The 12,538-nt window shown below is 36.4% G+C and overlaps 1 protein-coding gene across 3 annotated transcripts in view; it reads right to left on the bottom strand.

The window, feature by feature from the left end:
• Nucleotides 1-12,538, bottom strand: part of SCP2 (sterol carrier protein 2) — a 118,720-nt gene that overhangs the window by 45,003 nt on the left and 61,179 nt on the right. For all 3 annotated transcript variants that reach the window (XM_070368040.1, XM_070368039.1, XM_070368038.1), the window contains one exon: nucleotides 11,566-11,673. In XM_070368040.1, the coding sequence (XP_070224141.1) occupies nucleotides 11,566-11,673 (108 nt within the window). The remainder of the gene's footprint in view (nucleotides 1-11,565; nucleotides 11,674-12,538) is intronic.

Consider the following 12,538-nt stretch of genomic DNA (forward strand, 5'->3'; position numbering starts at 1 on the left):
CCAATGCACTTTAAACATAAAATCACAAATAGGTTAAAGCTTAAAAGATAAAAAAAAAGGTATACCATGTTCAGTTCAGTTCAGTCCAGTTGCTCAGTCGTGTCCGACTCTTTGCGACCCCATGAATCTCAGCACGCTGGGCCTCCCTGTCCCTCACCAACTCCTGGAGTTTACTCAAACTCATGTCCATTGAGTCAGTGATGCCATCCAGCCATCTCATCCTCTGTCGTCCCCTTCTCCTCCTGCCCCCAATCCCTCCCAGCATCAGGGTCTTTTCCAATGAGTCAACTCTTCGCATGAGGTGGCCAAAGTACTGGAGTTTCAGCGTTAGCATTAGGCCTACCATGTTAGCACGGGTTAAAAATTGAAAGCTAGAGTGGCCATATTAAATCAGCCAAAGTAGATCTCAGCGCAAAGACTTGACAGAGCAAAGAAGACCATTTCATGAAGATACAGGGGAAAACGTAAAACTGTCTTTATCCACAGATGATATGATTATCTATGCAGAAAACCTGATAGCGTTTTTAAACAACTACTCAAATTAACAAGTCAGTTTTGGCAAGGCTACAAGATGAATATACAAAAATTTGATTATATTTCTATATACTAGGAATAAAAATTTGAAACTGAAAAATATACCATTCACAACAGCACCAAAAATATGAAATACTTAGGGATAAATCTGACAAAGATATGCAAGACCTATATGATGAAAACTATATTTCTGAAAAAAGTTAAAGGCCTAAATAAATGGGGATATATATTTTGTTTATGGGTCAGAAAATTCACTATTGTTTGAGTCTCAATTCACTCCCAAATAAATCTATACATTCAACTTAACCCTAATAAAAAATTACAGGAAGGTTTTCTGTAGAAATCAACAAGCTGATTTTAAATTTCTATAGAAATGCAAAGAAGCTAGAATAGCCAAGCAACTCTGAAAAAGAATAAAATTGAGGGCTAAAGCTACCTAATTTCAAGAACTGTTATAAAGGTATAGTAATCAAAACAGCACGGTACTCATGTAAAGACAGTAAAGACAGACAAATTGGTTAACTGGAAAGAAAAGAGGAACCAGAAATAATGCCCACATATTTAGGAACTAAATCAGTAGATCTTTGACAAAGGCAATACAATGGATAAAGTAGAGTTTCCAATAAGTGGCACTCCAACAACTGGAAATCACCATGTAAAAAATGGGCTCAAATTAATACTTTGTATCATCCATAAAAATTAACTCAAAATGGGTTACAAATCTAACTGTAAGGCTGAAAGCATAAAACATTTAGGGAAAAAAACACAGGAAAAGATCTTTGTGACCCAAGGTTAGAAAAAGATTTCTTAGATAGGACTTAGCCAAAAGTAAAAACTTTTGCTCTTTAAAGACACTAGTAAGAGAATGAAAAGGAAAGTCACAGACTGGGAGAAAAATCTTTGCAAAGCATATATTTTGTAAAGAACTTTTACACAGGACTAGAAAGAATTCTTACAATTCAACAAAAAGAAAAATAAATTTTGGAGAAGGCAATGGCAACCCACTCCAGTACTCTTGCCTGGAAAATCCCATGGATGGAGTAGCCTGGTGGGTTTTAGTCCATGGGGTCGCTGAGTCAAACATGACTGAGCAACTTAGAGTACCTGAAGACTTTGGACAGAAGTTTGCAACATTGTACAGGAGACAGTGAACAAAACCATCCCCAAGAAAACGAAATGCAGCAAGCAAAATGGTTGTCTGAGAAGGCCTTACAAATAGCTGAGAAAGGAAGAGACGTGAAAGGCAAAGGAGAAAAGGAAAGATATACCCACCTGAATGCAGTGTTCCAAAGAACAGCAAAGAGATAAAAGCCTTCTTAAGTGAACAAGGCAAAGAAATAAAGGAAAACAATAGAATGGGAAAGACTAGAGATCTCTTTAAGAAAATCAGAGATACCAAGGGAACATTTCATGCAAAGACAGGCACAATAAAGGACAGAAATGGTATAGACCTAACAGAAACAGAAGATATTAAAAAGAAGTGAAAAGAATACACAGAAGAATTGTGTCTTAATGACCCAGATAACCACAATGGGGTAATCACTCACCTATACCAGACATTCTGGAGTGTGAAGTCAAGGGCCTTAGGAAGCATTACTATGAACAAAGCTAGTGGAGGTGACAGAAGTACAGCTGAGCTCAAACAGTAAAAGATGATGCTGTTAAAGTGCTGCACTCAAGATGCCAGCAAATTTGGAAAACTGAGCAGTGGTCATAGGACTGGAAAAGGCCAGTTTTCATTTCAATCCCGAAGAAAGGTAATGCCAAAGAATGTTCAAACTACTGCACAATTGCACTCACTCCCCTTGTTGTTGTTCAGTTGCTCAGTTGTGTTCACCTCTTTGAAACCCCATAGACTGCAGCATGCCAGGCTACCCTGTCCTTCACTATCTCCTGGAGTTTGCTCAAACTTATGTCCATTGAATCAGTGATGCCATCCAACCAATGCATCCAACCATTTCATCTTCTGTCATCCCCTTCTCTTGCCTTCAGTCTTCCCCATGCTAGCAAGGTAATGCTCAAAATCCTTCAAGCTAGGCTTCAACAGTAAGTGAACTAAGAAATTCCAGATGTACAAGCTGGATTTAGAAAAGGCAGAGGAACCAGAGATCAAATTGTCAATATCCATTAATCATAGGAAAAGCAAAGGAATTCCAGAAAAATATCTACTTCTGCTTCATTGACTATGCTAAAGCCTTTGACTGTGTGGATCACAACAAACTGTGGAAAATTCTGAAAGAGATGGGAATACCAGATCACCTTACCTTCCTCCTGAGAAACCTGTATGCAGGTCCAGAAGCAACAGTGAGAACTAGGCATGGAACAATGGACTGGTTCAAAATTGAGAAAGGAGTATATCAAGACTGTATATTGTCACTCTGCTTATTTAATTTATATGCAAAATACATCATGCAAAATCCCAGACTGGATGTATCATAAGCTGGAATCAAGACTGCTCAGTGAAATATCAATAGTCTCAGATATGCAGATCACACCACCCTAATGGCAGAAAGCAAAGAAGAATTAAGGAGCCTCTTGATGAAGATCAAAGAGGAGAGTGAAAAAACTGGCTTAAAACACAACATTCAAAAAACTAAGATACATCCGGTTCCATCACTTCATGGCAAATAGATGGGGAAACAATGGAAAGAGTGACAGACTTTATTTTCTTGGGCTCCAAAATCACTGCAGTCAGTGACTGCAGCCATGAAATTAAAAGACACTTGTTCCTTGGAAGAAAAGCTATGATGAATCTAGGCAGTTTATTAAAAAAAGAAGACACTGGTTGTGTGAATGCAGAGGGGGCTGGTGGAGAGACTGAGAAGAGAGATCAAGCCCTGAGACTTTGGAGTGGGAGCACTGACTCCAAGACCCTAGACTACCAGAGAACTAACCCTAGAAGGTATTAAATAGTGAGAATTCACACAAAGGAAACCACTGTAATACAAGACCTGGCATCACCCAACCACCAATAGCACCCTGCACTACACACCTCATCTAAACAACAAACAAAACAAAAATACAAACCCAATCATCAGCAGACAGGATTACTACCTCACTCAGTCTTGCCCATAAGAAGAAAAACAAACAAACAAAAACTCAGCACAAACCTCACCTTATAAGAAGCTTATACAAACCACTAGATCAAACTTTGACAGCAGAAACCAAAAGGAAGAAAGAATTCAACCTTGAAGCCTGGGAAAAGGAGACCTCAAACACAATAAGTTAAAAAATAATAATAATGAAAAGGCAGAGAAACACTACACAAATGAAGGAACAAACTAGAAACACAGAAGCCCATATAAGTGAAGAGGAACTAGGCAAACTACCTGAAAAAGAATTCAGAATAATGATAGTAAAGATGATCAAAAACCTTGAAAACAAAATGGAGAAAATGCAAGAATCAATTAACAAAGACCTAGAAGAATTAAAGAATAAACATCCAGAGACAAACAACACAATTACTGAAATTAAAAATACTCTGCTGCTGCTGCTGCTAAGTCGCTTCAGTCGTGTCCGACTCTATGCGACCCCATAGACGGCAGCCCACCAGGCTCCTCTTTCCCCGGGATTCTCCAGGCAAGAACACTGGAGTGGGTTGCCATTTCCTTCTCCAATGCACGAAAGTGAAAAGTGAAAGTGAAGTCGCTCAAAGGAATCAATAGCAGAATATCTGAAGCAGAACGAATCAGTGAACTGGAAGATAAAATGGTGGAAATAACTTCTGAAGAGCAGAATAAAGTAAAAAGAATGAAAAAAACTGAGGATAGTCTCAGAGACCTCTGGGACAATATTAACCACACCAACATTCGAATAATAGGGGTCCCAGAAGAAGAAAAGAAAAAGAAAGGGTATGAGAAAATTTTTGAAGAGATTATAGTTGAAAATTTCCCCAATATGGAAAAGGAAATAGTCAATTAAGCCCAAGAGGCACAAAGAGTCCCATTCTGGATAAACCCAATGAGAAACATGCCAAGACACATAGTAATCAAACTAACAAAGACTAAACACAAAGAAAGATATTAAAAGCAGCAAGGGAGAAGCAACAAGTAACATACAAGGGAAACCCCATACACTTAACAGCTGATCTTTTAGGAGAAACTCTGCAGGCTCTGGCAGGAATGGCAGGATATATGTAAAGTACTGAACGGGAAAAATCTACAACCAAGATTACTGTACCCAGCAAGGATCTCATTCAAAATTGATGGAGAAATCAAAAGCTTTTCAGACAAGCAAAGGTTAAGAGAATTCAGTACCAACTTTACACCAAATGTTAAATGGACTTATATAGTCAAGAAATACAAGAGAAGAAAAAAGATCTATAAAATAAACCCCAAACAATTAAGAAAATGGCAATAGGAACATATATATCAATAATTACTTTAAATCCTTAGATATAAATACATTAAATACTCCAACCAAAAGACACAGACTGCCTGAATGGATACAAAAATAAGACCTGTATATATGCTGTCTACAAGAAACCCACTTTAGACCTCAAGACATGTGCAGACTGAAAGTGAGAGGATAGAAAAATATATTCCATGCAAATGGGAAGCAAAAGAAAGCTGAAGTAGCAATCCTCATATCAGACAAAATAGACCTTAAAATAAAGAAGATCACAAGAGATAAGGAAGGAAACTACATAATGACAAAGGGATCAATCCAAGAGGAAGATATAACAATTGTAAATATCTATGCACCCAACACAGGAGCATCTCAATACATAAGATAAACACTAACAGACAGAAAAGGAGAAATTGACAATAATACAATAATAGGAGACTTTAACACCCCACTCACACCAATGGACAGATCATCAAAACAGAAAATTAATAAGGAAACACAAGTCTTAAATGATACATTAGATGAGATGGATCTCACTGATTTCTTCAGGACATTCCATCCAAATGCAGAAGAATATACCTTCTTCTCAAGTGCACATGGAACATTCTTCAGGATAGACCACATCTTGGGTCACAAATCAAACCTCAGTAAAGTTAACAAAATTGAAATCATATCAAGCATCTTCTCCGACCACAATACTATGAGACTAGATATCAATTACAAGAAAAAAACTGTAAGAAACACAAACATGTGGAGATTAAACAACACGTTTCTAAGTAATCAACAGGTTACTGAAGAAATTAAAAGGGAAATCAAAAAATTTCTAGGAACAAATGACAATGAAAACACAACTACTCAAAACCTATAGGATGCAGCAAAAGCAGTTCTAGGAGGGAAGTTTATAGCAATTCAATCCTACCTCAAGAAAAAAGAAAAGCATCAAATAGCATAACTTGACAACTAAAACAACTGGAAAAAGAAGAACAAAAATAAATAAATAAATAAGTAGAAGGAGAGAAATCATAAAGATCCAAGCAGAAATAAATGAAAAAGAAATGAAACAAACAATAGTAAAGAGTAATAGAACTAAAACCTGGTTCTTTGAGAAGATAAACAAAATTGACAAAACTTTAGCCAGACTCATCAAGAAAAAAGAGAAGAATCGAATCAAAAAAATTACAAATGAAAAAGGAGAGGTTACAACAGACAATGCAGAAATACAAAGGATTATAAGAGACTATTATGAACAACTATATGGCAATAAAATGGATAACCTGGAAGAAATGGACAGATTCTTAGAAAAGTTCAATCTTCCAAGACTGAACCAGAAAAAAACAGAAATTATGAACAACCCAATTACAAGCCCGGAAATTGAAGATGTGATCAAAAATTTCCCAAAAAACAAAAGCCCAGGACCAGATGGCTTCAGAGGAGAAATCTATTACACATTTAGAGAAGAGCTAATGGCTATCCTTCTAAAACTCTTCAAAAAATTACAGAGGAAGGAACACTTCCAAACTGATTCTACGAGGCCACCATCACCCTGATACCAAACCAAAGACAATACAAGAAAAGAAAACTCAGGCCAATATCACTGATGAACATAGATACAAAAATCCTCAACAAAATTTTAGCAAATAGAATTCAGCAACACATCAAAAAGCTCATACACCATGATCAAGTTCGGTTTATTCCAGGAATGCAAGGATTCTTCAATATACTCAAATCAATCAGTGTGATATACCATATTAACAAATTGAAAGATACAAACCATATGATTATCTCAATAGATGCAGAAAAAGCCTTTGACAAAATTCAGCACCCATTTATGATTAAAACTCTTCAAAAAATGGGCATAGAAGAAACCTACCTCAACATATTAAAGGCTATATATGATAAAGTGAAAAGTGAAAGCAAGTCGCTCAGTCGTGTCCTACTCTTTGCAGCCCCATGGACTGTAGCCTACCACGCTCCTCCATCCATGGGATTTTCCAGGCAAGAGTACTGGAGTGGGGTGCCACTTCCTTCTCCAGAGGATCTTCCCAACCCAGAGATCGGACCCAGGTCTCCTGCATTGTAGGCAGATGCTTTACCATTTGAGCCACCAGAGAAGATATATATGATAAGCCTACAGCAAACATTATTCTCAATGGTGAGACTGAAAGCATTCCCCCTAAGATCAGGAACAAAACAAGGGTGTTCACTTTTATTCAACATAGTTCTGGAAGTCCTAGCTACAGCGATCAGAGAATAAAAACAAATAAAAGGAATCCAGATCGGAAAAGAAGAAGTAAAGCTCTCAGTTTGCAGATGACATGATACTGTACATAGAAAACCCTAAAGCTAGTATCAGAAAATTACTAGAGCTAGCTAATCAATGAATTTATAAAAGTTGCAGGATACACAATCAATACACAGAAATCACTTGCATTTCTATATACTAACAATGAAAAATCAGAGAGAAATCAATGTATCAATCCCATTCCCATTGAAACAAAAAAATTACATATCTAGGAATAAATTTACCTAAGGAGACAAAAGAACTGTACACAGAAAATTATAAGACACTGATGAAAGAAACCAAAGATGACATAAACAGATGGAGAGATTTCCACGTTTCTGGGTAGGAAGAATCAATCTTGTGAAAATGACTATACTACCAAACACAATCTACAGATTCAATGTGATCCCTATCAAATTACCAATGCATTTTTCACACTAGAACAAAAAATTTCACAATTCATATGGAAACACAAAACATCCCAAATAGCCAAAGTAATCTTGAGAAAGAAGAACGGAGCTGGAGGAATCAACCTTCCTGACTTCAGATTATACTACAAAGCTACAGTCATTAAGACAGTATGGTACTGGCACAAAAACAGAAACATAGACCAATGGAACAAAATAGAAAGCCCAGAAGTAAACCCATGAACTTATGGGTACCTTATGTTTCACAAAGGAGGCAAGAATATACAATGGGGCAAAGACATCCTCTTCGATAAATGGTGCTGGGAAAACTGGACAGCTACATGTGAAAGAATGAAACACTTAGGAAGTTAGAACACTTCCTAACACCATACACAAAGATAAACTCAAAATGCATTAAAGACCTAAATGTAAGAACAGAAACTATAAAACCCTTAGAAGAAAACATAGGCAGAACACTCGACATAAATCAAAGCAAGATCCTCTATGACCCACCTCCTAGAGTAAAGGAAATAAGAACAAAAGTAAACAAGTGGGACCTGCTTAAACTCAAAGCTTTTGCACAGCAAAGGAAACTATAAGCAAGATGAAAAGACAACCTTTGGAATGGGAGAAAATAACAGCAAATGAAACAACTGACAAAGGATTAATTTTCAAAATATACAAGCAGCTCATATAACTCAATACCAGGAAAACAAACAACCTAATCAAAAAGTGGGGAAAAGGCCTAAACAGAGATTTCTCCAAAGAAGGCATACAGATGGCTAACAAACACATAAAAGATGCTCAACATCACTCATTATTTGAGAAGTGCAAATCAAAACCACAGTGAGATGTCACCTCACACGAGTCAGAATGGCCATCATCAAAAAGCCTACAAACGATAAATGCTGGAGAAGGTGTGGAGAAAAGGGAACCCTTTTGCACTGTTGGTGGGAATGTAAATTGATATAGTCACTATGGAAGACAGTATGAAGATTCCTTAAAAAACTAGGAATAAAACCCACCATATGACCCAGTAATCCCACTCCTAGTCATATACCCTGAGGAAACCAGGGTTGAAAAAGACACATGTATCCCATTGTTTATTACAGCACTATTTACAATAGCTAGAACATGGAAGCAACCTAGATGTCAATCAACAGATGAATGGATAAAGAAATTGTGGTAGATATACACAATGCAACATTACTCAGCCATAAAAAGGAACACATCTGAGTCAGTTCTGATGAGATGGATGAACTCAGAACCTATTATACAGAGTAAAGTGAATCAGAAAGAGAAAGATAAATACTGTATTCTAACACAGATATACGGAACCTAGAAAAATGGTACTGAAGAATTTATTTACAGGGCAGCAGTGGAGAAACAGACATAGAGAATAGACTTATGGACAGGGGAGAGGGAAGGAGAGGGTGAGATATATGGAAAGAGTAACATGGAAACTGACATTATCATATGTAAAAAAGATAGCCAATGGGAATTTGCTGTATGGCTCAGGAAACTCAAACAGGGGCTCTATATCAACCTAGAGGGGTGAGATGGGGAGGGATATGGGAGGGAGGTTCAATAGGGAGGGGATATATGTATACCTATGGCTGATTCTTCTTGAGGTTTGACAGAAAACAACAAAATTCTGTAAAGCAATTATCCTTCAATAAAAAAATAAATTTAAAAAAATGTAGAGACATCACTTTGCCAACAAAGGTCCATATAGTCAAAGCTATGGTTTTTCCAGTAATCATGTATGGATGTGAGAATGGGATGATAAAGAAGGCTGAGTGCCAAAGAATTTATGGTTTCAAACTATGGTACTGGAGAAGAGTCTTAAGAGTCCCTTGGACTACAAGGAGATCAAACCAATCAATCATAAAGGAAGTCAATCATGGATATTCATTGGAAGGACTGATGCTGAATCTGAGGCTCCAATACTTTGGACACCTGATGCCAAGTGCTGACTCACTGGAAAAGATCCTGATGCTGGGAAAGCTTGAGGGCATGAAGAGAAGGGGGCAACAGAAGATGAGATGGTTGGATGGCATCATTGAGTCAATGGAAATGAGTCTGAGCAAACTCCAAGAGATAGTGAAGTACGGGGAAGCCTGGCATGCTGCAGTCCATTGGGTCACAAAAAGTTGGACACAACTGAACAACAACAAAATGGACAACTCATTCACCAGCTTTCCTTTTAAGCTTTTTTTTGGGGTGGGAGTGTTTAATTTGTTGTTTGCTCCATCTGTTTTTGACATCTTAAGCAACTACGTTGTTAAACAGTTGTTGCTGATTGTTTTTGACAAATCACTCTGAGGAAAATACTGTTTGCATTGGGCATGTTCTCTTTGGGTTACACAAAGGCAAGCTTTTTGAGAATGGTTTACCAGAGAACTTCCAGACAGGTCAAATAATGACAAGCCTCTTAAGTATGGGGCTTTGAAAGAACTTCAGCTCAATTTTGCCTTCTCTAGTGCTGGGTAATCTGCTAGTTTTCACCATGACTGCAGGCTCTTGTTTGCAAGGCTACCATGGAGCTGGAGAAAAGGACTGATTATCAGAGCAAGTAAAAAGTGCCACAAAGCTTGCTGTTCTTACAGATAGAGCTGTTGACTTCTTTTTAATAAATGTTGCTCAGACTGTTGTAAGCCTTTGTTAATTAATCAACTGAAAAAGTTGATCTTGACAATTTTTTCAAGTGTTCTTGGTAATTTTGTAACAGAGAGTATTTTCAGATGTTGTTATTCTGCCACTCTTAGTAACATCACTCTCATTCACCTCATTTTTAGATTACTTTTAAAGATATTTTAAACATATTAAACTATTTAAAGCAATAATAATAGTAATAGTATAGTGTGGGGTTTATAATACACTCAGAAGTAAATGTATGATAATAATAGCACACAGTATCAGGGTATATGGAAATATGCTGTTAGAAAAATTCCTATAAGTGAAATTTTATGACATTATTTGAAGGTAGACCATGGTAAATTAAAGATGCATGTTGTAAATCCTAGAGCAAACACTAAAAAAATGAGAAAAGGAAACAATTCAATAGAAGAGAGAAAATAAAATACTAAAAAATATTTAGTTAATAACAAGATAGTATGAAAGAGAGAAAAGAATCAAAGAACAGACAGAATAGAAAACAAAAAGTGGCATATTATACTACAATTGTATGTGCCTGTCTACCTATTTCTATCAATGTACACTCTATCAATGTACACTCATTTTTGTTACTAGTTTATAAGATTACCTAATTTGAGTGATAAATAGAAATAAACCAAAATTAATTGCTGAAATAAATACACTATGAATTCTAATTCTTCTCTATTTTGGAATTTCTGATAATTTATACAATTTTACTTAATACATAAGACAATATAAAAAAAATACAAAACTTACCTGTCTTCATAAAATAAATCTCAGAATTTTAGTGCTAAGCTATTTTGGAAACCACTTTGTACAATTTCTTCATTTAACAATTAAGGAAACTAAGAGTCAGAGTGACTGACTAATCATTAACAACTGAAAATTAATCAAAAGAGTCATATGGCCAGTTAGTAGTAGAGCCACAGTAAAATTCTTATAACTTTCTATAAAAATTTCTATACAACACCAACCACATATGCAACTATACGTAAATAATGTGCTTATTTCAGATGATCCTATCTAGCAGATCTAGCAGTATCCCTATTTGGAAACATCTTGTTAATTAAGTTGTACACCTATTTTAGAATAATCAGACTTTTAAATATGCCTTTTGTTGAACTTAGAGTTTCAACTAATTCAAATTCTCAACAATTAATCAAGATTTTTGAACTATACTATACTTAACAAAAATTGAAAATATCATAGTTAAATAGTCATTTAAAACACTGCATACCAAAATCAGAGAATAAAATCATTCACTTAAATCAATGACCAAATCATTCACACTTATGCCAAAAATGATTTAAAAATTATGAAATCTATGTGTATCATTACCTGTAGCTCCAAGTGGGTGCCCCTTTGAAATTAATCCGCCACTAGGATTTATGACCCACTTTCCTCCATAAGTATTATCTCCTCTTTCAACCAGTTTTCCACCTTGACCTACAGAAGGAAAAATAAATGTAAAAAATAACATTGGGATAAATGATATGTTTTTTTTTTTAACTTATGGATAGCCAAGAATTTCTTGGACCAAACATTTCTTGATGGCTCAAACTAACATCAAATTGACATGCACACTTCTAAAAGTGAGGTAATAAATATTGGGTATTAAAGGCTTATATTTTCAGAACATTTCCTGCATGAAACAAAGCTCCTATTAGTTCCTAAGAGCTCTCTGCTTCCAAAATTGCTCTTAATATAACAGAGATTCAGAGAATCATAAGAAAAACATTGAAATAGACACAATAAAATAATACTAGGTTTAAAAATTCATAATTTTGCCAAAATGTATTCATTTCCATTTTCAACTGTACATTACATGATATAGAAATATTCTTAGTAAACAACAGTGGGGAGAGGGGAGAGAGAGAGAAAAAAAGAGCACTTTCATGAAATAAAATGGCTGAAAACACTGTTAAGCATCAGTTCAGTTCAGTTCAGTTCAGTCGCTCAGTCGCGTCCGACTCTTTGCGACCCCATGAATCACAGCACGCCAGGCCTCCCTGTCCATCACCAACTCCCGGAGTTCACCCAGACTCAAATCCATCGAGTCAGTGATGCCATCCAGCCATCTCATCCTCTGTCGTCCCCTTCTCCTCCTGCCCCCAATCCCTCCCAGCATCAGAGTCTTTTCCAATGAGTCAACTCTTCGCATGAGGTGGCCCAAGTAATGGGAGTTTCAGCTTTAGCATCAGTCCTTCCAAAGAAATCCCAGGGCTGATCTCCTTCAGAACGGACTGGTTGGATCTCCTTGCAGTCCAAGGGACTCTCAAGAGTCTTCTCCAACACCACAGTTCAAAAGCAT

The sequence above is a fragment of the Bos mutus genome, chromosome 3, assembly GCF_027580195.1.
Source record: "Bos mutus isolate GX-2022 chromosome 3, NWIPB_WYAK_1.1, whole genome shotgun sequence".
NCBI lineage: Eukaryota > Metazoa > Chordata > Mammalia > Artiodactyla > Bovidae > Bos > Bos mutus.